The sequence below is a fragment of the Dermochelys coriacea genome, chromosome 9, assembly GCF_009764565.3.
Source record: "Dermochelys coriacea isolate rDerCor1 chromosome 9, rDerCor1.pri.v4, whole genome shotgun sequence".
NCBI lineage: Eukaryota > Metazoa > Chordata > Testudines > Dermochelyidae > Dermochelys > Dermochelys coriacea.
Genome location: NC_050076.1, coordinates 82,883,815 through 82,911,541, shown reverse-complemented (window position 1 = coordinate 82,911,541; position 27,727 = coordinate 82,883,815). Strand labels below are relative to the sequence as shown.

Below are 27,727 nucleotides of genomic sequence, written 5' to 3'. Positions count from 1 at the left end.
CTATGTCCCACTTCCAAAAGTGACTTAGGTACTTGAACAACAAGGAGTACTTGTGGTACCTTAGAGACTAACACGGCTACCACTCTGAAACCTGTCACCATGTTAGGTACTTAAGAGGCTTTGTCTTAATGAGAGTCAATGGGACTTAGGAGCCTGTCACTTTTAACAATGGGACAGAGCTATTTAGGTGCTTTTGAAAATGTTACCCTTGGTGCCTAAAGCTAAATAGGTAGCCACACTTTCAAAAGTGCTGAGTACCCAACAGCTCCCACTGAAGTCAATGAGATGGCACCACTTTTGAAAATCAGGCTACTTATTTAGGTGCCTAAATATGGATTTGGCACCTTACTATTAGGGACCCATTTAAAATATTGGCCCGAGGTTATATTCAACCAAGATATTGGTTTGCTGAGTCTCCCATTAATTTGGCCTTTCTATTTTTTAATATTAATATGTCTGAAAACCAGACTAAATTTCAAGGAATTTAAACATTACTTGGATGTGTCTTTATCTATGGTTTCATTGTCTCACAAAATGCAATTGTTCCCTTAAGTATATCTAAGTTTTAAGAATTTTTCTCCCTTCACTATTTCTTTAAGAAACAAAATGAACTGAAATGATCTCTTCCACCATGAGTGAAAATGGGCCAAGATTCACAGTTCCATAATGTTTCTCCAGAAACATTTATGGGATGATTTGAAGAGCGCATGTTTGTTCTAGTATTATTTAGCCTTGGAAGTGATTTCTGTTTTTAAAAAAAAAAATCAAGCTAGAGCCTCCCCAACAATAATTTAGCAGTCTGTAGCCACCTTGATCTAGGTTTTCAATCAAGTCATCCAAAGCATGAACTAGTTTTTCAGGGCCAAATCCTGGACCCATGGGCAAAGCTTGAGAACGTGAAATTAGCACGTGGGACCTACATAAGGATGAGAAGGAGGAGGAATCTTCCCTCTTAATCCAGTGGCAGGGCACAGAGCACATGCACAGTCCCTGTTTTGCTCTTACGAATGCAGCATTGCCTGTGATCCACTTCATACATCTTTTGGCAAGTGGATCCACACAGTAGCAGAAAAACTGGACACCCCTTGTTCCCAGCCCACCCTCTGCACTGCCATGTGAAATGCCTGCTTTGTGGTCCAGAGAGGGCCTGGCATCCCCTTGTAGCATCCAACCATGACCCTTTGCACACAGTAGTTCCATTGGCTTTGGGGGTTTTCCACTGTCCTTTCACAGGCCTGGGGATTTGGCCCTTAGTTGATTGTACGTGGAGCCTGTGTGCACAAGCCTGTTGTGATGCTGGAATTTCTTGCAAAACAGCTCTGGCTATCCTGTCCCCTTTTGAATGGTAGTGCTCCATGTACTGTTGGTTTATAATGTTCTTTATAAAATAACTTTTCAAATGGACTTACTGAGAGGCCACAACCTGCTGAAGGTTCCCATTGTGCTGTAAGCTGTTCATTGGAAGTGGAGGTGGTGGTGGGGGAAATAAAGAACTGGACATTTCCGAATGAGTCTGTGGGTTATGTACTGGGATGGGGCTCACTGAGCCAGAGTCACTCTGCATAGAGCCAAGGCTGGTGCCATCAAAATGAGTCATTTTCTTCTTCATTAACTTTCTTTCTTTGGCTCTGCGATTCTGGAACCAGATTTTCACCTGCAGAGGAACAAAGGAAAAGGTGTTTCAAGAGCTAACAGAATGCAGTCTGATAAGTTAGCTTCTCAGTGTTGGGAGATTTATTGATTTTAGAGTCTTATTTTTTGGCCCTTTTATATGTAACACATTTAGGTTGTGTGTACAAAATCTTACTTAAATTCTTATGTTGCATGCATCACTGTGATATCCACATGCTTGAGATTGCTCTAATTAATGGTGTGGACTGACCTGGCATCAATAGCCCCAGAGATCAGGGGAGCATACAAGTAGAGTTACAGCCACCTTAGCCCCTGCCTTGGTTGTGCACTGACTCCAGCTTGGCCAAATCAAAGGATTAGGGCCAATTTACCCAGGGCATTTTTCTCTTCTCACATTCATCACATTTACAGCAGGGTAACTCTGTTGGCTTCTGTGGAGTTGGTCCTGATTTATACCAGTTCCTCAATATGGATTTAGCTGTCTGTTTAGGCATACACATTTGAAAAGTTTGCTCATAATTTGTAAAATGACCCCAGCTCTTCCACTTGGGACAGAGAAAACAGCCTTTTTTAAAACTTACCTTTCAACCCCCTTTCTTATTAAAAAGCATTTTCAGTGACCTATATTCCAGTTTAACTCAGAAATACATCTTTTAATAAGTATTTCTTTACACTGGGTTGACCTCACCTTTTAGGTAAGGAGTGCTAGGCTGAGATCTGCTACACGATTTGCATAGTATTCTGCTGTGTTCCAGAATAATGATAATGGTTTACATTTCTGTTGTTTCTCTCAAACAGAAGGACCCTAAAGTGCTTTACAAACAGATGTGGACCAAATTCTGCCCTTCAGTATATATGTGCATACAGTCTATTGAAGTCAATGGGCAATGTGCACACACGTTGAAGGGCAGAATGATAACTACATACTCAATTCATTACTTCACTCTCAACTGAAATGCAGCCACCTTTGCGGTGAAATGAAACAATGGTTGAAGAGCATGCTGCAATAACACTTACAGTTTTTTTAGGGTAGGCACTAAAGAATCAGCAACAATGTAGGATAGGCAATGAAGAATATTGTTTCCACTTGAAACTATGGGGGAAGGGGTATTTTGAGGCAGCAGAATGTAATGGAATTTGACCAGGAATCTAGGGTTTACTCATTATTCTTGTGAAAAGTTCTGTTGCATCTATAATCATCATGGGGCAGATCCTCAGCTAGTGTAAACGGACCCCAATTTATACTAGCTAAGGAACTGCATAAGTAGTTCTGTATGAAGTCTAATCTGTTTACGGAGGCAGAATTATAATGACAATTTAAAAAAATCTGCCATCCTTTTGATGTTCAGATCAGAAACAGAGTAGTGTTGCAACCAATTTTTTATAATCCTAGGAGAAATCCGTGCATTAATGAGAAATGGGATTCATTGAGCAATTTTCTTTTGCCAGCATCATGGAAAGGCACAGACTGTGGTGAGCTGAGAGAAGGCAAAGCAATAAAAATGGGTGTTCTCCATAGGTGCTATGCCAAAGAATTTTTAAAATTCCAAATTTCTTTGTTTTAGAAAAAAATTATATGGTGGCAAAACCCAAAATAAGAGACTTATTCATTTTTAGGTAATGCTATAGCCCCCCCATTACCATCCTGTCTAAGGGTATGTCTAAATTATATTTAAATACCTGCGGCTGGCCCATGCCAGCTGACTTGGGCTTGTGGGGCACAGACTGTGGGGCCGTTTTCCCTTGTTGAATTGCTCTACAAATAGTTTTCTTTCTCCCAGTCTAATTCTCTCCCTCTTCTTCCTTGTTCCCCAGCATCCACCTCAACACCCTCCACCCCTGCTCACTTGTTTCTGTCTTCCCCTAACAACAGGCCCATTTTGCTTACTACATTTCCAAAAGCAATTTCAGTTGTCCAAACACTGTTCTGTAGCGTTGCTGTCCCTAGGTAAATAATTGCTGTATTTCACATCAACAGTGGCTATATTTGAGATGTGGGTAAAACAATACATATGGACCTGTGGTAAAGTTTGTGAAGTATTTTGAGATCCACCAAAGCAAAAAGTTGTTTGCATGCCTTCTCTCTCTCTCTCTCTCTCTGTGTATATATATATGTTGGTCATTATCATTCATTAATGTTAGTAGAGTCTTTAACCAATCACAATCACCTTTTTGTATTTTAATTTTTAATTTGCAGGAAAGAACCCCTCTTCCCATCCATATGAGCTATTTCTGGGGTTATAAGAGGATCCATTTCTCCCAGTATCTCATGGGGTGAATGAATTTCCCTGCTTTCCAGATTATCAGCACCTACTGTACCAAAGCTACAAAATCTTGCCTACAGTCACTTTACGCTATGTGGCAATTAGCACACACATTTTTCTCACAGGCACAACAGCCTGTCCAAAAACCATCACCGTTATCACTGATCTAATCTAAGGTCTGTTGTACACACAATTTTTGCACTGGTATAATTCTGTTGGGTTAGGTATGTGATTTTTTTAAAAACCAAAAATATAATCTCTAATGTAGACACCGTTATAATGGTATAACTGATGCCTTATATTGGGCCTGGTCTCCACTTGGGGGAGGGGGGAGAATAGCGTAGCTGAAGTCAACGTATCTTAGATTGACTTCGAATCACTTACTTCACGTCCTCGCGGCGCGGGATCAATGGCTGCTGCTCCCCCGTCGACTCCGCTTCCGCCTCTCGCTCTGGTGGAGTTCCGGAGTCGACGGCAGAGCGATCAGGGATTGATTTATCATGTCTACACTAGATGCGAAAAATCGATCCCTGATACATCAATCACTACCCGCCGATCCAGCGGGTAGTGTAGACATGGCCTTGGTATTGCTGATACCCCTTCCTGAATGGTAATAAGCTATACGAGTATAACTAAATCCACAGTGTGGTGGGGGTGAGGCGTTGTAACACTGTAACCATACTGGCATAATTAAAGCCCTACATACAGCTTTTGTGATTATAGGAGGCCTAAGATGCAAGGTAACTCAAACATTACATGACTGGGCTGAATATTCACAGAAAGTGAATCTTGAATTAGCAATCATGGGCATACCTAAATCCAGATATGAAGAATTTGTTTATCCAATCAGGGAATAAATATATATAATGTCAGGTTTCAGAATAGCAGCCGTGTTAGTCTGGATTCGCCAAAAGAAAAGGAGTACTTGTGGCACCTTAGAGACTAACAAATTTATTTGAGCATAAGCTTTCGTGAGATACAGCTCACTTCATCGGATGCATTACATCATAATGCATCCGATGAAGTGAGCTGTAGCTCACGAAAGCTTATGCTCAAATAAATTTGTTAGTCTCTAAGGTGCCACAAGTATTCCTTTTCTTTTTATATATAATGTGACTCAAATGTCCAGTTAAAACAACTCAAATATCTGGTAGTCAAATATGTGTAATGAATTACTTGCTAACTCGCTGCAGCTCAATACTTATTAATAAAATTTAAGCCTGTTTCTCCAGTCCACCATATGTTGTCATTTACACCTTTGTAAATTGAGGACAGACTGGATGTATAATGCTACTAATCTGATCTGGTAGCTTTTATATCCACTTTGCACATCACAAGGTGCAAAAAAGAGGAGAGTCAGGCACATTATTAATTGAATAACTGGAGAAATCTTGATGCGTTTGCAGACAATTTGCAAACAAAACAAGGTGAAATTGTTGCATATATTACCCAACAAGAATTATTCAGAGAGCTCAATCAATAAAACTCATAATTCTGTATTTCATTGCCTAATTTCAGTGCAATGATTAAAGGATCTCCCAGGTAACATGAAATAGAACATATTATGTTAGCCCAAGGAATAATTATATGTATTGCTCTGTGGGTGATCCAGCTAGACGTCTTATCTCAGTGTCTTGCTTCTTGGACCAGCTGGAGTTGGCGGTGTTTTAGAGCTGGAGGCCATGTTTCCAGCTCAACTGGTAGGAGGAAGAAAAGGCTGGAAGCACTGCAGGAGCAGTGAGCAGCCATTGCAAACACCTGATTTAGGAGTGTGACATTGATGGATTCCAGAGCAAACTTGATTCAGCTCTTGGCCAGAATATAGAACCTCAAGATTAGAGGATAGAATGGAGGAAATATTGTAAGAGGAGGGAATTGTCAACGTCAAGAGGAACCCAGGGGATAAATAAATACCTTCCTAAATGTACTTGAGCTTGTCAACTGGACTTACTATTTCTAAACTAAGGATGAAATCCTGGCCCCATTGAAGTCAATAGCAAAACTCCCATTGACTTCAGTGGGGTCAAGATTTCACCCTAGGATTTTTTGCTAAAATTTCCCACCAGGTTAGACAAGCCCCCAGGCAGCTGCTGGTGTTTTAAGACCATCTCATCTGTCCCTATTCAGAGTAGGTCTAAACAACACTGCTTAAAAGGCTGCCAACTGCCAATGCCTTGTCTGTACTTGCACTAGCACCATTGCCACCGCTGGTATAGCTGAGTCCATGGTAGCAATGGTGGGAAATATGGAGATAAGGCCAGTGGGAGTAATCACACTTTGCTGAATAAGTTACTGGTTTGTACATTGCAAACAGAGTCCAGCCACGTTGTTTGGTGCTGAGAGACATTGGTGCTTGTGTTTTTAACCAGTCTTGTCATCTCCTGATCAACAATAACAATGCATGGGAAATCCGAGTATGTGAGCCATACTCTACCTGTCTCTCGGAAAGTCTTAGGTTTGCTGCAAGTTCAGACTTCCTCCTGATTGTAATGTATCTGTTGTAATGAAATTCCTTCTCCAGTTCTAATCTCTGATGATCTGTGTAAACCACCCGGTACTTCTCTCTTGTTCTTGTTTTACCTGTTTTGAAAGAAAATAGCTTCAAGCGAAAGTTTTTAACTTCAATAGCATAAAAATACCTGTTTTACATTTGAAAAAATGTTCCTGAAAATTCTAGGCCTGATTCTTCTTTCACTTACTCCAGGGTAAATCCATTCAGTATAGTTAGTGTTGATTTACACCACATTTGAATCTGACCCATAGGGTTTACTTTTGTTCTTAAGTAAACAGATGACAAATGGATGCTCAGATTTCTTTATCAACACATTTTGGGGAGGAAGTGTGGTTTTGTGGTTAAGGACTGGTAGTTAGGAAATCTGAGTTCTATTCCTAGTTCTGATACAGACTTCCTCTGTGGACTTGGGTACGTCACAAAACATTTCTATTGCTCGGTTTCCATAAACAGAGATGGAGTACTTGTGGCACCTTAGAGACTAACAAATTTATTAGAGCATAAGCTTTCGTGAGCTACAGCTCACTTCGACGAAAGCTTATGCTCTAATAAATTTGTTAGTCTCTAAGGTGCCACAAGTACTCCTTTTCTTTTTGCGAATACAGACTAACACGGCTGCTACTCTGAAACCTATAAACAGAGATGATACCCTCCTCAAAGGGATTCTTTCACTGTCTATAAAGCACACTGTCTGTCTAGCACTCTTGGTACTGTAAAAACAATCATGATAATGATTGATATGTGCCAAGTTTCTTACTATAGTTTGATTGGCGGCTCTTTTTGTCCCTTGAGTTAAAAGATGGAGACAAACTATCTCTGCCTGGATGTCAGCACAAGGAATGGAAGTATGAAATATTTTCATTAGAAAATAGATAGAGATTGAGAGAATGATAATGCATGATGTAGAGACCATGCTAAAGTTGCAGCATCCAGAGTTTTACTAATCTCGTTACATCATTTCAAGTCTGGGTCCATGACATGGCTGAACAGGGGACTGTTAAAAAGTAATTGTGAATGTCAGCAGCCATTGAGGACAGATCCAGACATCTGCAATTTCTGGCCACGTGGCTGCAACTTTATTAATTCCATCTGGATAATTTCTAGAGGTAAACAGTCCTATTAGCAGTAAAAAGGGGGAGGACCATAGATGCTCCTTTTGTCACCTCCCTCCCCTCCCCTTTGTCAAAGCTTAAATCCAGTCAGAGCATCATAGACCTAGTGACTATTAACAGCAGTTTAAAACCAAGGCCTTATCAGAGTCTGCATTACCCCAACGGCTAAACAGCTCCTTAAAACTAAGATCCTCTCAGAGCATGCATTTCTCTCAAGGCCCATTATGGCCTGCAACCCGGAACAGCCTCCTGTCTGGAGAATGCATGTGCCTGGTAGGATGGCTCATGCTTACTCACAAACCCTTTTCCTGAGAAAGGTGTGTTAATGTCTGATTCTCAGGGAAAAGGGGGACTTCCCCAAAACCACCCAAAAGGCTACAACTTTATTAATTCCATAACAAGACAACTTCTTTGGGCAGCCAGTCCTAGTAGCAGTAAAAAGGGAGAAGACCATAGATGCTCCCTTTGTCACTGGCCTTTCCACTTTGTTAATGCTGAAGTCCAGATCATCATGGACCCAGAACCAATCACAATGGGATCCTACTTCCTGACTAGAACTCCTAGGTGCTACCTCATTACAAATAATTAATAATCTGCCTATGGCTATGAATGATACCTGATCTAATGAGTGTGACAGGCTTGTTTTCTTCTGGGGTCTCTGTTCACCAGGATTGAAGAACACAAGGTTCTACTCTCTGAATTTTTAGCCTCCATGATACATATAGCTCAGCCTTGGGCAAGCACTATGTATTAATATGTATTTAAGTAATTTGGACATTTCTCATCAAATCTGTATCATTTGAAGACAGGCCTGAACATTTTGGTGTGGAAAAATATTTTTTGTCCATGTTCATACTTATTATTCATGTTTGTTTGTTTTGTTTAAGAACCAGTCTGTCCATAAAGCCAAGAATACTTTCAACTAAGTCTGACACCTTCCCCAAGAAAGAGTCCCACTGATTCAGCTCTGAGTTACATTGGGATAAATCTGTAGTAATTGCACTGAAGCCAATGTAGATAACACAAGTGTTATGCTGGAGTGATAGCAGAGTCAACCCAATCATGCTTATTCCAATAGTCAAGTTAGCTGTGATGTCAATTCCAAAATACTACTGAAAAAAAAAATTAAAGAGGTCCTGAAAAACAGCAGTAATTCTCTTCAGCCTACATAGATATCAAGTACATTTGTTTTCATTCATTGGAAGTGTAAATTGTTTGTTTAACACATGGTCACCTGTGGTGCTTTAATGCCTTACTTGATATTTTTTAAACTTCTTTTGATCTCTCTAGCCTGTGTTTTTGTTTAGTTTTTTTCCCCTTTAAATGTGAATTTGGGGTCATTCTGTGGAACAAAATGCCTAAAATGTTTCCCTAAACTCTCCATTGTGGTGTTAAGATGAAGTACACAAAAGAGCTACAAGGTGATCTTATCATGAACTCTATTTACATTCAGAAGCCATAAACAAATATCAGATCCCCTTTTATCTCCAAATGTACTTGATATCTATGGAGGCTGAAGAGAATTGGAATAAGCATGACTGACCTCTCAGTTTCTGATTTTAAGTATTAAACTCTTATTATCCATCAGGAGGAATTTGTATTTGCTTTTTAAACTGAAATAGAAGCTAAATATATTTGCAGAACTCAGCACCTATTTGACTATACATGCCTTGCTTGTTTATTATCATGCAAATACATTTCTGTTTCTTTTTAAATATGATAGTACTTTATGGTTCCTTTATTGAAGGCAGCAGAAATTTACAAATCTAGTTGAGATGGGTTGATTTTGTAAAAAGTAAATAATAAGAGCAAAATTCTCTATGATTTGCCTGGTGTGGCTCTTGATTTAAATATTCTGCTTTTCCTACGTGTTCAGAATCCTTATGTACCCACTGGGAGAGGAGAACATCAGAGCTGAGGTCTGCCGGGTGCATCTCAGAAGAGAATGTTTTATTGTCCATTTAAGTCAATTGGACTCTTTCCAATTCCTGTATTGGGAGCTAGGCAAAATCCCCATTATTCATATAGCATTTTATATTGAGGGTGAAGGAATACATTTTTCATACACTTGCCAAAGCTAAATCAAAACAAACTTCCCAAACCAAAAGTTAACCCCAAACCATTTGCAAGATTATGAAAGCCCTGTAATTCCATTCATTAAATTTAATGACATGTCTCTCATTCTTTCTGGGCCAAATCCTGAGGATCGTGCTCAGTTTTTACACAGCCAAAATTCCAAGGCTGTAAGGATTTGGCCAATAAACATCAAAGAAGATGCTGTTAGCTTTTTCACAGTCCTTTTGGAGACAATAATTACAATTTTCCCCTCTAAAGCTGAAAAGTAAATTTTAAATCCAACCTTTAGCCAACCCTCCTAATTTTACTCAGGTGAATAGTTTCACTGGAGTCTCTGGAACTACACAGATGAGTCAAGTGAGCAAAATTTGCCCTATTAGGCTTTTTTTCTTCTGAGTCTTTTCCTGATGCCAGACTGGTTTCATCTATGTGTGGTATCGATTTAACTAGAGATGTTCTCTCTTGGGGGACTCTGTCATGGAATTGTACATGTTTAGACTTGATCTAATAGGCTAGCAGAAGTCAGAGGTCTAACCTACTTTGTAATATGCTCTCCTAGCGGTAATACATGGATAGCCTGGTTTTGAAAAGCAGCTTAAGTGTAGGAAAGTTTGCCTGAAATTCATTTGAAAATGCCTTTGGAAAAATTGGGTTCACCTGACATTTACGACTTAAACTGCACCTTGCAAAAGGGTTTTTAACAATTCCACAGAGGGAAGGCTAGTTACTCTAGCAATTTTTGTGACTCTGGTCAGGATCTAAGTGGGGGGAAGGGAAGAGCTTTCCCATTGGTCATAAAATTCACAGAGCATTTCTTCTGAAGACAATAAAGCTAGGAGAAGGCCTCTTTATTTGCTGTGAAAATCATCACCCTTTCCGGCAATATAACTGCTGAAGAAAAGAGGGAGAAGGAAGAGACAGGGCTGCATATCAAAGCAAAGAGAAGTGTTAAAAGGGTCTGTTGCCTCAATATGACAGATAGGCCTCAAACCCCAAGACAATGTAGCCCAGGGAAGAAAAAAAAATACTCTCAGACCTCACAACTAGTTTACAAAGCAAAATAAATTAGCATTAGAACTGGCCCGGGCCCCTTTTTCATTGCCTCCTCTCTCAGCTGTTTAGGAGCTTCTGTCTTATGTGAGCTAACATCCTTCATAAAAATCTAGCATCTACCTATGCCTATAGAGAGAGCTAGATCAATACTACAGTATCATATTAATTATAGAGGCTCATATTTTGGTCTCAGTTACATAAGTGCAACTTGTGCCAGAGGGGGATAATGGGTGTACCTGATTACATGAGAGCAACTGAAATTAGTAGAATGGAGAACACATTCTGGCACAAAATATGTTCAAGACACACAATTCACATCTGGATTCTTGTATAATCCATTATTTGAGGGTGACTGGATGGGAAGTATTGGTTCAGTCCATTGCAAAGACAGAGGGCATTTTCAAAATTCAAATCCAAATCTGGGTTTTGATTTTGCTTGCCCTTGGATCCAGAGTTTTGCTTTGAGCCCGTCTCTAAATATGCCTGGGGTTACTTTGTAGAGTAGTGATAGAAAGGACCAAACTCATCCTTGGGGTAACTTCCCTGACTTCAGAGTTATGAAACCAAAGCAATTTTGAATGAATCAAGACAAGGAACACTTTCCCCCATTCTGTATATGATATTCATTAATAGTTAAAATACAGGTTTAGCATCTTTCCATTTCAGAAGCATTACATTGTCCCAAACCTTCATACATGTGTATCAGTAACTTTACTCCCAGGAAAAGTCCCATTGAGTTAAGTGGGAATACACATATGAGTAAAATTACTTATTTGCTTCAATGTTACCAGGATCTTGCCCCATGTTTTCAAAGTATGAACGAAATTCTGTCTCACATCTGCATGGTGGGTCGGGGAGAAGAAGAGCAGCATATTGGAGTCAAGATCCATCATGAGACTTTAAGTGCAGAATTTTTCTTTTTTGTTTTGTTGACTTCTGTCTGACTTGTAATACCTGGATTTTCTACTTTGAATCTAGTCTGTTGTTTTATGCTAAAACTCACGGGCCAAATTCTGTTCTTGGTTTTGCCAGTATAAACTTGGAGATACTGCAGTAAGGTAAATCAGATTAAATCAATGAATCCAAAGCAGAATTGCTCTCCATTCCCCATTACCCTCCGTTGATTGAGTGGATTCCCTACCCAATATTTTGATTTTTGGATATCAAAAGTGTACAAGCTGTTGAAGGTGTGGGTAGATTTGAAAGTGACCAGATCAGGAGAAATCTACTTTTTGTGATTCTCTAAAGCCAAGGGAGCAAGGGATGAATTGAAATTCCTACAAGTGTTACATATACTTTTTTATATGCAGTGTTGTGGCAGCATTAGTGCTCTCTCATACATTCTTTAGACATTCAGCACCTTGCAAGACTGGGCTTTTAGAAGGAATGTGATTCTTTCCCACAATATTTCCCCCTTTCTAAAGATGGTAAGGGATGGGATTTCTATGCTTTTTAATGATTAGATAATCTTTGTTGGTAGTGCATGTGCCAGTGATGTCATCAGCATCTCTCATCATCAGAAAGTGTAGCCTGTATCTTAAGAAAGCTGTAATTAAACAAGGAAGATATGGGAGGCTTGATGTGCAGGAAATTACAAGCTCTGCCCATAATCAAAGTTTCCCTCCTTCCCCTTCTTTACACCATCAGAAACCCTTCTTACCCCCTTTCTATTTAATGTCAAGCCTTCTCTTCCACCCTACAGTTGTGTGAAGAAATTCACACTGCTGGTGAAACTGCTGGAGAAGCAAGTTTTCACCAGTGTCACAGAAATACTTTTGTTGGGGTATGGTTTCACTGCAAATTTGTTGCTATTTTTTCTAAAAACAAAAAGTGACCTTTCTTCCTCCTCAGTGAAAATGACAAAATATCTCTATAAAAGTAGTGAAGCCAACTTGCGGTGATTTGTAATGTTTTCCAGGATGGATTTTCTTCCACCTCCATCAAAAATTGACCCTGTGAATACTTTTGAAAATATGGGGGGAGCTTCCATTTTTTTTTTCACATAAAGCACCCTACAGTGATAGTTGGCCTGGCTTTGTTCTGTGCTCTGACTGGTAATTTTTTGGAGGGCAAGGGGATAAGTGAGAGGAGCCTTGCTCCAGCTATATCATTGGATAAAATATTGAATATTTAATATTCAGCATTTTCTCCTTGGAATTGCCCTTCAGCCTTTCTCTGAAGTCTAATACATTTTGTTTTCTTCTGCATGCTCAGCACCTTCATCCATGCAAAGACCAAGCACTCAATCCTGCATCCACTGCAGTCAATGAGAATGCTGGCATTGACGTTGGTGGGTGCTGGCTCAGAACCCAATCCCTCCAGTTCTAAAGCTGGTAAGAGAAGGCATTACAGATCAAAATGAAGCATGTCTTCCAGCTTGAGAATGATGGACCGCGGTCAGATTATCTCCCGTATGGTAATGCATTCTAGCACCACAAGATTTATAGGCTGGCCTCTAATATTAAATACTAAAACCAGAGTTTCCATTGGTGTAGCATAGTTCCATTGACTTGACATCAGCAGAGGACCTGGTATTAATATTGCTTTTAAAAAAAAAGAAAGAAAAATGGCTTAAGGTAAGAGTATGTTGCATTTCTTTTTTTCCTTTTCCAGGTCCATAGTAATGATAGGAATGAAGAACAAAAGGTGGAAAGATGACCAGGGGTTAAGAGAAGAGTAGAGAATAGGTTAAACATTTTCCTTCCACATTCATCAGGACATGAGTCCAGAAAACAACAAGGAAAACCCACCACAAAATCAGTGTAGGGCCCACACCTGTACCCTTTACTCACATGTGTGGACTGCTCATGTGAGTGATCCTAATACAAGTAGCTCTGCTGACTTCAAAAGGAATTACTAACGGGAGTAACTTTTGCAGGATTGCAAGGTCATCTTGCAAAAATCATCTTGCTTTAATATAATCGTCTCAATAATTAAACCGTATTGTTATAGGACATGGTACTTAACTGTATTGTTATAGTTTCACAGCATTTAAACAGCAAATAGTAATTTATTCATCTGATTCATTTCTTCCACTGGCTGAGGGACTGTAGGTAAGTCAGCCTCTGAGCCTCAGGTTTTCCATCTGTAAAATAGGGATAATATGCTTACCTACATCACAGGTTGTTAGATTTCTAATTCAACAGTGGGCCTGATCCTGCAGTCCTGGCTTAGGCAAAACAACTCTTGAAATCAGTGGTGATTTTAGCCTAGAGAGTCTGCTGGATCGGAATCAGTGTCTGTAGAGTACAAGGCTTTGAGGGTGCAAAGTGTAATGGATTCAATCCTACAAAGTGCTGAGCTCGCTGATCTCAATCCAGCAAAGCATTTGAACATGCGTAACAGGACTACTCATGTGCTCAAGGGTAATAGGAAATCTTGTGCTCAGAATTAAGCACATGCTGAAGTGCTTTATTGAATCATGGCCTATAAGTGTTGTGTGCTGCTGCTGTTAATTTTAATCCTGCTGGAAAACGGGGAAATATTTGCTCTTCTGAAAACAAAGACAAGAAGAAACAGGATTAGGGCTAGAATCAGGGCCCCACTTAGACAGCTGTTGTATCTGAGCTGAGCTTTCCTGGCTTAAAAAAATAATTAGTAAAGGGAAGAGGAGGCAGGAAAGAAAACCTGTTGTTTTGATACTATTGTTCAGAATGAAGCAAATCTTTGACAAGGACCTGAGTACCTGATCCAATACCCATTAAGTCAATAGGCTCCCACTGAATATCAGTGGGAGTTAGTCCGCAATAGTCCGCATTTAGGCCAGATCCTCAGAGATATTAAGGTACTTAATTACCATTGATTTTAATGGGAATTATGCTCCTAAATACCTTTGAGGATTTGGGCCTTGGATAATAATTATTTGTATCTTTGCAAGGCTTGATCCTGCAAAGTGATGAACACCTTCAACTCCTTTTAAGGACATAAAAGTTGAGGGAGCTCAGTGGCTTGTAGAACCAGGTGCTGTAGAGTGGAAAGGTGTTAGCACTTAGCAGCACTCTGAATTCCTACTAGGTGCCCCATGCTTCAAATGAGTGTGATGCACCTAATAGGATCAGGCCCTGGCTGGATGAGTGTGAAAGAGCCTAAGGTTTGCTAGTTAGATGGGTGATCGGAATGTTATTGTTTGTTATTTATAATACAGGACCCACAGTATGTTAGGCACTGCACAGCCAGATAAGGAGACAAGCTCCTGTCCCAAAAAGCTTGCCGTCTAAAAAGACAGGAATAAAAATGCAGGTGGGGCTCAGGGGAAGAAAGGAAAAGTAGTGTGGGGTCTGTTGGAGTTCCACAATTCTGGCTGGGGGTGGAGCAAGAAGGGATTATTTTATTTGGAATAGGTTTTCCTGTCATCTGGTGTGTTAGCGCCAATTCTCTATAGCTCTATATTCTTGACAGCATTTCTTAGACTCCCACAGGGGCTTGTGGCAACCTGGGTTGTTACTTGGGAGACATAGTGTCACTTTTAGATTTGAGCCCCTATACTGAAAACACTTATGAGTAATCTCATTGCCTTCCTTGGGACTACTCACAAATAGGATGCACTATTGTAAGGCATAATGGCAGGATTAGGCCCCTGGTTTGTGTTTTAGTTGGGGAATGGTGAGTCAGAAGCAAATATGACTTGAAGAAAACCTGGTGCATATATTTATTTTTAGGGGGTGAACTGTACTGTCCTTACTCATCCAGAGTAGTACCCTACTCCACAACTTATCCCACTGATTTTGGTGGGGTTACTCACGGAAATAGAGACTATTTAGCATTAATAAATTTATCACAATCTGGCTTTAGGAAATCTGATACACCATTTTAATGTATGATTTTCTGTATTTCTTTTGACTGATGATTTAAGATTTCTTTTTTTGTTTTTACCCCAAAATTGTCAGTTTTAATTCCTACTTAAAAAACCCCTCAACATTGCTTAGAGTAGTGCATAGGGCACAGATTGGGAGAGAAGAAAAGGAAATTTCATGAACTGCAATTGATTGAAGGACTCTGAGCACCTCCAAGAGGTTCTGAGTGCCTCCAAGAGGTACTGAGGCCAATGGGAGCCAGGGGTGCTCAGCACTTCACAGGATCAGGTGCCTTTACAATGAACTTTTCCTTAGTTCTTTCCAGGCAGCCTTTTTGCTTCATTTTTGCTTTTTTGCTTTTCTCAATGCTTCATGACTTACTTTTACTCATTAGATGGTAAATGCAACCTATTACTTTTACTTGCTCACTATTATAAATCAGAAATTGACCTGTCAAGATATTTGACTAGCTGTGTAACCATGGATGTCTGTATTCCTGCCTTTTCTAAGACACCATCTATAAAGTGAAGCAAGCCCTTTCATCCACTCTCATTTATTCACTCTTGAAATGCTAATTTTTTTTAAAGGAGCTATGGTATTGACTCTGTGCTAGCGGCATGATACTGCAGATCTTATTGACTCTTGTGGGCCTACTTACCTGAGTAAGGTCTGCAGGGCCAGAGAGAGCATTTCTATTATAATCCCTGTTTCTGATCCATTTCCAAATATATAGTTTTGGCCTGAATTTTTTCATGCTTACTGTGAGACCAGAAGAAAATTAATATGGAAAGTTACAAAGAAAATTCAATACTTTTAAAACACTTGTGATCTTTAAGATTCTCACTGGAATCATATTCTTAAATGATCCAGTTACTCAATTTCACATTTTACCACAAATGGAGTAACTTCCCTGCATTGAGCAGTTTTTTTCTGGCCCAAAGAGGTTGCTTCCCATGTGCCCGAATACTAAAAATTAGGAATGGCAATGTAATAAATCAGCATTTGATCAAAGACATCATTCAAGAGCAGAATCAATATTTAACTAATAGTAAAAGAACCCATCAAAATGATTAGAATTCTTTCTCTCATTGCATATTTCCCAGCTTTTCTTATGAACTAGAAACTGGGTAAAAAAAATGAAAGCTCTTCTCAGCATAAACCTCAGTACCCACATACCTGTGGAAGTGGATTGCACCGTTTTCCTCATCCATTCATAAGAGCTGTGCCTTTGACTGTTGGGAGAGATTTGCTCTGTGTTAATTGTACCTACAGGAGGTAAAACCCCAGATCCAGCAGGATTTAGGGAATTGTAATCAGCAGAGCTGTAGGAGATCTGTCCTGGAGACGAGCCATTGATTTGTGCAGCGGAAACTGTACTGGAGGGTCCTGGGCCATAAGTATTCCAATCCTCCCTTTGCGTGCCATAGTGAGATCCCCAAGCTCCCAAAGACTGTCCTTGGTTTTCCATACTTGGCACATGATGATATCCCATGTAATCTGAATAGGATGGAGTGGAGACAAAGTTTTGCACTGGCAGGTTGTTATTGTTGTTGTTGCACCTTACGGATCCTGGATACATGCTGGATTCTTTATCCAAAAGATAACTCACGTACATGATGCTCATAGCCTGGCTTTGTCTTGCCAGGACATCCTGCTCCTCACAGTGTTTGTTTGATCTCTTCCTGCCTTCCTCTTTCTTTCTCTCTCTTTTCTAGCCCCAACTGGCTCTATAAATGACTCATGCTAGCCCTGATGTCTCTTTACTACACATGATTAACAATGGTGTTACCAGGTGCTGGTAGTAACAGTTTACTAAGGTTCTGCCTGATGTCACAGATAACTGCCTGCCCCAAAATTACATTTGCATTCAAATGAAGGGCTGACCATCCAGGCAGCCCCACCTTGCTGTTAGTTCTGGTGCTTCCTTTCTCACAGATTTTTTTATGTATCCATCCTGGTCCCCTTTAATACACTCTGACCTGCCTTAGTCTTGGAGCCATGTTGCACACATAATTAACCTAATACTTTCTTAGAAAGCTGAAGAAATAAGCTGGTTGAACACTAAGTGGTTTCTAAAGGAGTTTTTATATGAATACACTGAAAAATACAGGAAAATATGAGTAAGGAAATGCTCACCACTGTTGTTACTATTTGTTTCATGCCTGCAGTATGCTTGGTACTGCACACAGCACAGGGGAAGATAGGTCCATACCATAAGGAGCTCACAAACAGAATTAGAGTCGAGGCTCTAAGGCTATGTTTACACCAGCAAGCTAACAGAGGCACAGCTGTATCAATGCAGCTGCGCTGCTGTAAGATCTCTCGTGTAACCACCCCCAATGAGCGGCCACCGACATAGCACTGTGCACACTGCCACTTATGCCAATGAAACTGATATCACTCAGGGGTGTGGGTGTTTTTTCACACCCTTGAGCGACATAAGTTTTGCCGACATAAGTGGTAGTGTAGAGATGGCCCAAGTTACATTTGTCTAAAACCAGATATCTGTCAGTTCAATAGTTCCTTCTCTGGTAAAGAGCCAGAATGTTCAATGCCAAAAATTCTCTTGTATATTGAAATCTAAGGGCTACAGTACACAACACTTACTCAGTTGCTGTGCATTTACTCACACAGGCTGTCTCATTGACTTCAATCCTTACTCAGGTTGGTGAATACTCACAAACCACAGCAATTTTATTTGTTCTAACCCATATCGCATTGTTAAGGACATACACAAGAAGACACAGTGTTTACTCTCATTGTACTCTCATGACTAGTCCCCTCGATGTCAGTGAGTCTATTCCTAGGTGTAAGTGCTTGCTGTTGTGAATAAGGATTGCGTAATCACACCCAGAAATTTAACAGAAAGACATTCTGTTAAGATTCAGAAGAGCCCCAAATTTGCCATCATCTCCACATAAGTTGTGATTGCTTATCTGTAATTTCCCTAAATAAACCCTGTTTCAGTTGGGCCATATTCTGTTACCATTACTCACAATGAGTAGCACCTTACCCCATAAGCATCAATAAGTGTAGCAGAATCTGGCCCTTTATCTTTGAAAAAAACTGTATGAGCAGCTCAACTTTCATGAACAACCCTACAATAACAAACCTATATGGTATTAATAGAGCAAAACAATGCAATTAAAAAAATTCCCACTTTTAAGCTTCTAAGGGACTGTTTATTAATCAACAGTGAGGAGAGAGGGAATAGATTTTTATAAATGAGGTGAAGAACCTCGGCACTGTCCCTTATGAAAATGCATTGTATTTTGTTTTTGGGAAAGCAGTGTCCCCTTTAATGATGTGGTACTTAATTGCACCGTTATTAATGAGCTGACATATTAAAGGGATATGTCTGTTAAACAGGTGCAAAGTATAATGACGTCTTCCTTTCTTCAGAGGTGTATTTTTTCTTTAAGGGTCTTTTGCACTTTGACACTGTTTAAACTTACAGGTCCCTCCTTCTGGTTCCCAGAAGGAAAGAATCTCATCACACACCTGACAGCACCTCTGCAGTTTCCTCTTATGAGAGATCAACAGCCTCAGGCCCTGGCCACATTAGGTCCTGGATCTGTGTTTGTGGGAATCTTTTTAGAACATGATAGTAGTGCTGGGTGAGTGGTGCAAACAATTTTCCATTACTATTTGTTAAAAATGTTAAATTAATTCACTTTGGCAGCCATGTTCCCCTTTGCAGTTTGCTTCTTGTTAGTGTGTGCATCCGATGAAGTGAGCTGTAGCTCACGAAAGCTTATGCTCAAATAAATTTGTTAGTCTCTAAGGTGCCACAAGTACTCTTTTTCTTTTTGCGAATACAGACTAACACGGCTGCTACTCTGAAACCTGTTTTACTGACATAATTGTTGAAAAGGAATTTATAAAATCCTGGGGGCGAATGTTTGCAGAAATTAAATTTTGCATTTGTGCATATGCATATTTATTTATCTATTTATTGTATTATCATTGCACCTAGGAGACCCAGTGATACACCAGATCCCATTGTGCTAGGTGCTCTACAGTCACAGAACAAAAAGGCTCTTAAACTCATCTAGTTAGCTCAAGTACCCATGTGACTTATTTGGTCAAACAAATTTAACCAATAGGTATCAAATAGTTGCAAAGAACTGTTCTTGATCAATCCACAGAGTTAAAGAAAAACAGAGAGAAATGAATAATGAATACATTTGACGAAATGGATCTGGATAATCCACAAACACAAAAAGAGGTTAATCTTATTAAATAAATGATGGCTTATGGGTCAAATCATTCATCTGTACATGGCAGAGTCCTGAGCATGTTGTTATATGACACTTGATCCATCTATGTGGGCGGCAGGCATGTCAGCGGGATGCCGCACTGGTATAAAATCCATCTGCTTGGATTAGGGCCTTGGTTTAGAGTTCCTTGTATAGATAGGTTTAAGATGTATTGTGGAACCATGCTACAGTCCTGGGCCATAAAGTCAGTGGAGCTGTGCCATTTTACACCATGGGAGAAATTGTCTCCTGTTGGGAGAGAATATTTTTATAATTCAGTTTGGTTTTATCTTTACCAGCAAGATCAAGCCCTATTAATTTCTCTCTCTAATTACCTTTCTGGTGTTTCTCGGGTGCCAATCATTATAGTGTCTACACATTTTGAGCCCAAAACATGATTAGGACTCTATTCTGTTAACTTCCTTCATGGATTTCTCTAGTGTGTTTGACGCCCCCTTCCAGCACCTTGGAAACAATTTTAGGACCTAGTCAATGAGAGTTGTGGGCACTTAATAGCTGTCAGGATAGGGCCCTTAGTGAAATGGCTCAACAGAAAGATTGCTTGCATTTTGCAGGAACTTCATTTAAGTTTCCTTTCCTCTAAACCCCCCCCCACCTATTTTTGTACCCCTCCCCTTAAAAACACACACACAACATAACCCCTTCAAATGCATGGGTAACAATAAATCAGTCAGAGGAAGGAGCAGCAGCTGGAGTGGAGCTCATTTACTGTAGCATTAGTCCCTGCCCTCCAGTTGCTTTCAGTATGTGTATTCAGCATTGTAGCCCTGTAAACCTTAGGAATATAATAAAGTAATGACCCACAACACCGCAGGGGAGATTGGCCTCAGCAGCATAGTTTGGATCGTGATCTGCTCTTCCCCAATGTTCTGGGATATTTGGTTTCCTAGAATGTAGCAATGCTACAATTCTCTACACTACTGCCGTAACATTGTTGTAAGAGAGAATTGTTTTGGTTCATACTGGTGATAGCATGGCTGGCTTATTTGTTGTCCTATTTGTTATCATCATTCTATATTTTTATGAGTAAGGAAATATAAAATTCTTTAGCTAATGCCAATCTTTTAAAGCAAAAGATTGCTTGCTCTTTGCAGGAACTTCATTTAAGTTTCCTTTCCTCTAACCCCCCCCACCTATTTTTGTACCCCTCCCCTTAAAAACACACAGACAACATAATCCCCTCAAATGCCAATCTTTTAAAGCAAAAGAGTTAAGGAAAATGAGGTTTCCCATCAGTCTGTGGTCAGTCTTAAATCTGGAGTTCCTTATGTGGTGTATAAAGATCACTGACTTGTATATAATGTTTTTTTTTAATCAATCACTTTATCTGTTATGATAATAACTCCCTGTTTTACAAGCTGGGAATAATGAGGCTTTCCACTTTCTGTTCTGGTTTTTCAACATGACTCCCAGAATTAGGAGCAAAGAGCAGCCTGTATCTAGAAAAATACATTCCTATTGTTTATTCCTGTCTTTTTTCTGTGTCTTTGTTGTGTCACACACCCATCTTTTCATTTTCTGTTGGATTTTAGTTTATGTAGAGATGTATAGACATATCTGTATATTTTTATCTTATCAAAAATTGCTCACATGTAGTATGACACTTCTTGAAAATCTGTCATACTGAGAAAAATAGTTTTGGTTTAAGCTAAGAATTTTTAAAACTACAAATACTTAACATCAAAGGGATAACAGAAAGATAAAAGAGAATGCAGGAAATAGTCAGCCTGAAGGAGTTCCCTGCTACTACATAGTTTCTTTATGAAACAGTGTGTGAATCTATTTAGTTACGTTGCACTAATACAATACATCTAAACATTGATAACATCAACAATCACAATTCACTTCACAGAGAGAGTCAACAGATAATGGTTTTTTAATCCCCCCTGAGTTAGCCAATGTTTCTGATGCTATTTAGAGAGGCTCCTAACTGGGATCTGGAAATTGAACAGTCCAAAGTTTGGGAAATTTTGGATCCAGGGCTTTAGTTCAGGCCACTTGCAAATTTCAGATCCACATGTGGATTCTGAACTCCTCCCTTCAAATTTGAGACCATTTGGATCTGGGGCTTTGCTTCAAATGTTCTTTATTCCAGTGATTTTTATATTGTTTTGGGGTGCTGAATGGCATTGATTCAGCTATATTTGACTCCTGAGGCTTCTCCTGATGAGTGCCTGTTCTCTGACACCATCTGGGAGTCCCTCTGTTGTGCTCTGTGTTGATGGGTGATCATGCTTTCATTTTTCAGAGTAGCAGCCATGTTAGTCTGTATTTGCAAAAAGAAAAGGAGTACTTGTGGCACCTTAGAGACTAACAAATTTATTAGAGCATAAGCTTTCATGAGTGAGCTGTAGCTCACGAAAGCTCATGCTTTCATTGTGTCTGTTCCTAGGGCACTAGCTTCCTGCCCCCTACACATACAACTCAACCCAAAATAGACTGGTTAATCAAGCAGCAAGTCACCACGTTACTGTATGCAGTAACGAAGATTGCTTCAGTATCTCATCTTGAAAATAGAGCACCTTTCCCCTATTGTTTCCCACCCAAAACCCGCAAACCTTGTTTAAACAAACAAAAAAGGAGATGAAAATCCAAAGCTGCTGCATAGTGCAATTTCTGGCATCTGTCCAGTTGTGGAGGGATCTTTAAGGGAAGTAGATACAGTGCTGCCTCTTTCCAACCAGATCATAATTTATCCACAATTCCTGTCAGAGCTGGTTTGGCTTCTGAGGTGCCTGCAGCATAAGATATGAATGAGGTTTTTGCATTGAACCATGCTACTTCCACAGCTGGTGGATCAGGAACTAAGGCTTAAACCTTCTAGGGACATATTTTATCCTCCATCATTGTGAAATACTCCCATAGATGATGCTCGGACTTCTGCACCAAGAGTCAGGCTGTGGTGTTTCACGCTTGTCTGGTAAAGTTGACCTGGGCCTTGTAAAATCTAGTAAAACATTGGTTGTTTTTTCCACTGACGAAAGAGCATGTCTGTTGTTTAGTATGGTGACCCTTCCAGCTATTCATAGCCCTATCTCATCACTGCTAGGGCCTGCTGTTCTTCCTCAAAGCAGACTTGGTTAGATTTAATGGGAATATATCATTAAAATCCCCTTTTTGCATGGGAAGTATTTGTTCTGATACTTTGTTTGGGGGAAGATATGGATCTGGTATTCAGGGGAAATGTGAGAGCAGAGAGGGACTAAGATGTGTGTTACTTGCTGAGGGAGGGGTGTCTGGGAATCTTTCTTGGTATAATTGATGCTGTATTGGTATATTTTCCATTACCAGACCAAATAGATGCTCCTTACAAGAAGCCGTCCAGGGGTTTGAGGTACATGAGTGCGAGTTGCTGAGTGGAGAAAGTTCCTTCCTGAATGGAAGTTGAAGAAACTCAGCCCTTTACAAGATTGGGTCCTTCCTCCACTCCACTCCCTGTGAATATATTTTGAGGGAAAATATAACCCTAGTATTCCCTCGGTTTGTTGTCTTTGATTGGCTCTGCTAGGAAAGGGGCATATTCTGATCTAAATAATTTCATACGCTTCAGTGACCCAGACAGGCAGCTGGTATCATATCTACCTTTTATATGTGTACTATAGTGAGTAGTGGTTTCAGCTTTTCCCTACTCAGAGCCTCAAGTGACACAGTGGGGAAAAAAGCCTGAGCCCTCTCTACAACACAGCTTTCACCATGCTGCGACCACATTGAAGCCACCCTGGTTGTGAATTATGAGTCCTAATTCTACTATTGTAGACAAGGCTGTGTGTGTGAACAGCACAAGGGAGGAGAATTTGAATGTCGGATCTGAACGTCTTTGACATTTTAGCATTTTCAAAGCTTCCAGAACCAGATTGTGTGATTGGATCAAATGCTCATCTTTCGCTCAGAATGCATGTATCTTCCCCGAGTTATAATATTTGTGTAACTGCTTCTGACACCCTAATACCTTTGTATCTGGCTCTGAGAGCTGTTGGCTAATTTTGATCACTGGATAGATTAGCCAATCATAGGACTGGATTGTGATGATCCACAAAAGCATGGGAAAAAATAAATCTCAAAGTTAATCAGTTATTGCATTCAGTGAACAATGTTTGACCTTTTTTGTGCTTTTTAAAGGCATTCTTAAGCATTATAGCATTAAAGGACCTATTTCCTCTTTCATCTATGGGTGTAATCCCCAAGCGTATCAAAGACAGACTGTATTTCTCTGAGAAAACAGAAGCCCCATAGATCTAGTAAAGTGGGTAACAGGCCTGTGTTTTGGATTCATGCTGAGAAGCCAAAGTACAAGTGGAAATGACAGATAGTCATAGAAACTGGAAAGAAAGGAATATTAAGATAGAGATGAGTCCCAAACAACCCGCAAATCCATACTCTCCCCAAATATGGAAAGTTTTAAATCCATATTTTGGAGTTTGATCACCTCTCTCATTATCATTACTTCCTCTTCTCTGACCAAAGCAATGGCTTCTCTGCAAAACATTCTCAACTGCTTAGTTCTAATAGTTTTAACAGTCTGGGGTTAGGAAGAAACTTTCTCCAGAAACATTTATTGAAAAAAAAATTCCAGTATGCAGGTTTTAAATTTTCCTCTGCAACATCTGGTACTGACCTCTAACTGAGACAGGATACCAGACAAGATCATTACATTGGTCTGATGCAGATCTGGCAGTTCCTCTGTTCCTAAATGACTGGGCTTCCCCTGCTTCCTTTAGCTATTCCACAGTGTAATAGATCTGAAGAAGTGACTTTCTGAATCTCTGAAGTTGATCTCTTCCAAATCTCTAACCACATGAATACTCCTGGAGAATGCAGACCTACATATGTTCTCCTGGGGTTCCACTTGGTTAGCTAGAAACTGGCAGCACTGTGAGATTTAAGGTGTAAATATTTATTTGTATAACTTTACCCTCCTTCTGGTGATGTTTATATTTAGATTTTCTCCTGTCTCCTTGCCCCTTGTAAAAGAAGGAAGAGCTTTGATACAGCTCCAATACAATAAGGCTGACATCAGATGCTGAGCTCTCTTCTGTTTCATTTTGGAAACATTGGGGCCAAATTTAACAGCAGCATAAATAAATGCAACTGGGATGGCTCTGTGAATTTGGCCTTTATGTTCCATAAAACATTTTATAGTAGTCCTGGAAAAGCAGCAGTGACTGTCACATTTTTTTTTAAGATGAATAAGAAAGAGAAAAATAGTTACAGGGTGTGCTGTCAGGGGGGTGGGGGGGAATACAACCATGGTATCTCCTTTTATTTTCTTATGAGCTGTTCACTTTCCCCAGGAGCAGCAGCAAGATGGATTTTGAAGACAGATGTTTCCCTGGAAAACAAAGTCAGGGTTTCTTTCAACTGCAAGACATTGGTCTTTTTACTTGTGTGAAGCAATGGGGACAGCTAGTGGTCAACTATCTGAATCACAGGGAGATACTTCCCATGAAAGAGTGGAAACATCCCTTGTTCTCAAAAAAGAAAAGGAGTACTTGTGGCACCTTAGAGACTAACAAATTTATCTGAGCATAAGCTTTCGTGAGCTACAGCTCACTTCATCGGATGCATTCGGTGGAATGTAGCTCACGAAAGCTTATGCTCAAATAAATTAGTTAGTCTCTAAGGTGCCACAAGTACTCCTTTTCTTTTTTGCGAATACAGACTAACATGGCTGCTACTCTGATCCCTTGTTCTGCATTTCAAAATTCTTGGTATGGTCACTGCATTCTATTCTGTTCTAATCTGTTCTGTTCTTATACTGAAGCGCTCAGTATTATAGTGTCTGAGCACCTTGAAATAGAGCACTAAGTAATGTGACTAACATCTGTCACTTGTTCGTTCTCTCATACTCTCCCCAAGGGGAGAACTACATGCAGTAGTGTTTTGTTTTGGATTTTTTTTTGATTGTGGTGATTTTTGCCAGCGGAACACGTATGTGCTGAAAATCTGAAGTAGTGCATTCAGAGAACATGGAAGGCTTTTGCAAGTTTGTCTCTAAAAGTGCTTTTCTCTTCCACTAGGTGTCATCAGGTGTAAAATGTACAAAGACAGATTCTCTGATCCATAATGTCAAGCTGTCTGAGCTCCAGATATCTGCCCTGTGTGATGCAGGAAGACTTTTAAACACATAGGACTGGCACTCTCTTATCCTTCACCTTATGCAGTCATTTACAACAGTACAAACTGGGTATAATGTGCTATCTGATGAGAATGCTAGTACAGCCACTGTGCTGTGCTGGAAATGGCTACACAAGGTGCAGAGTAATGGTGTGTGAGACCCACAATCCTGTTGCACCAGTGTTGTATTCTGTTAACAAGAAGTTGTGGTTCTGAAGCATTTTTCTTCTGTTAATAGATATATATAGTTCAAAAAGGCTCTACTGTTGCTGTGTAAATGATTGAAACTTCAGAAGTCCATTGCCTATCTCTGTTTTGTAAAGAGAGAGCTGAAATCTCTGAATGGATAGTCAGTGTGGTGTACTGGTTGTAAGACAAGAATAATCATTAGGATTCCTGGGTTCTAGTTCCCACCTCTGCCACTGACTTGTTTTGTGATATTGGGGCTGTCATTTAATTGTTCTTCAAAGTATTCATCTGTAAAATGGCAGTAATACTTACCACTTCAGATGGGTGTTAGTCTAGTTTGATAAATGTTTATAAAGTGTTCTGAGATCCTTGGATGAAAGCTGGCATAGAAATTTTATTGTAAGTAATTCTCTTTTTTGTTGCATGAGACAATGGGTAATAATTATATAACACAAATATTTATTGATGTAGCAGCTAGGATGCAAATGGGAAAAACAACCACATAACAATCCTCATAATGTTGCCATCTCTTTCCTTAACTGTTATTTTCAGGACATGCTGTGCAACACCTCACACTGGGCTGGATCTCCTCAGGCTGTGTGAGTCATGCCACTTACTTATGTGATGTGACTGAAAGTGACGGGACGCTTGCATTTGAATATGAGAAACCACTACCCAGCGTGACATGGAAACATTGGGCTCTGCCTGGTAAACTTTCCAGAACAAAGTACAGAAGGATTCGTGACCAGTGTCTGATGCCTTGTCAATTTGTGTCTCTGGAGTCACGGTGGCCCTTCCCCAATCAATCTGATGCCCAGAGAAAGGGGTGGAAAAATCCAGCCCATGCAGGTCACTTTGTATCTAAAACAAGCCTGAGGCATGAAGGGAGGCTTTTCCTCCATGGGAAGAATGTACATTCACTGGGGTGGGCTAATGGATGAATTCTGTGACCAGTGGAGCTAGGAAAAATGTGACCTAACATTGTGTTGGACTGACGTATTTACGTACCCGTGTATGTGTGTGTAGCACAACTGTTGAGTAGAGGGAATGTCTCAGACCTGCATCCGTATTTATCCAATTGGGAATAAAGCCACATTATTTTTCACATATGAAAAAGTGTCACCTTGACTTTTAAATCCCATCTGCTGGGTGAAGTACTTCATGCCCAAAATAATGGGTTGGTGGGCTCTATGAACGGGATATCCTTAGACCATGAATTATGTCACCTGAGGCACATGTACTAGTCTGCAGTTAGATATTGGCCTTGAGGTCCAAATGTGGATCGCTAGAACCTAGTTCCCAAATGCAGTGCTCTGGCACATGGAGGACCCCATCTCCGTTGCAATCAGATAGTACATTTTTTTAAAAAGGGAATAATGTTCCAAAACATGGTAGTCTGCAATTAGGTGACCCACTGTGATACACTACAGATACATTCCCTATCACGGCCACTACAGAGTTACAAGGTGGGTGAGATAATATCTATTATTAGACCAACTTCTGTTAGTGAGAGACAAGATTTTGAGCTTATACAGAGCTCTTCTTCAGATCTGGGAAACTGATTTAGAGTATCATAGCTAAATACAAGTTGGAACAGATTATTTAACATAAGTAGTTAACAGATACTTCAAGGGACCATTCAAGGTGAAGTAGTCCATTAACACCTGTCTAGTAATAAGGAGGAAAGGAAAGGGGAGAGGGA

General features: G+C 40.0%; 1 protein-coding gene and 1 long non-coding RNA gene across 3 annotated transcripts in view; one reads left to right on the top strand and one right to left on the bottom strand.

The window, feature by feature from the left end:
• Positions 1 to 27,727, top strand: part of LOC122455704 — a 70,977-nt gene that overhangs the window by 29,171 nt on the left and 14,079 nt on the right. The gene's annotated exons all lie outside the window — the stretch shown is intronic.
• On the bottom strand, positions 1,406 to 17,123 carry LOC119861560 (homeobox protein CDX-1-like). The gene is made up of 3 exons (XM_038416814.2): positions 16,619 to 17,123; positions 6,331 to 6,476; positions 1,406 to 1,654 (listed from the first exon to the last, which is right to left on the bottom strand). The coding sequence occupies exons 1-3, from the start codon at positions 17,064 to 17,066 to the stop codon at positions 1,406 to 1,408; spliced, it is 843 nt and encodes a 280-aa protein (XP_038272742.1). The 5' UTR covers positions 17,067 to 17,123.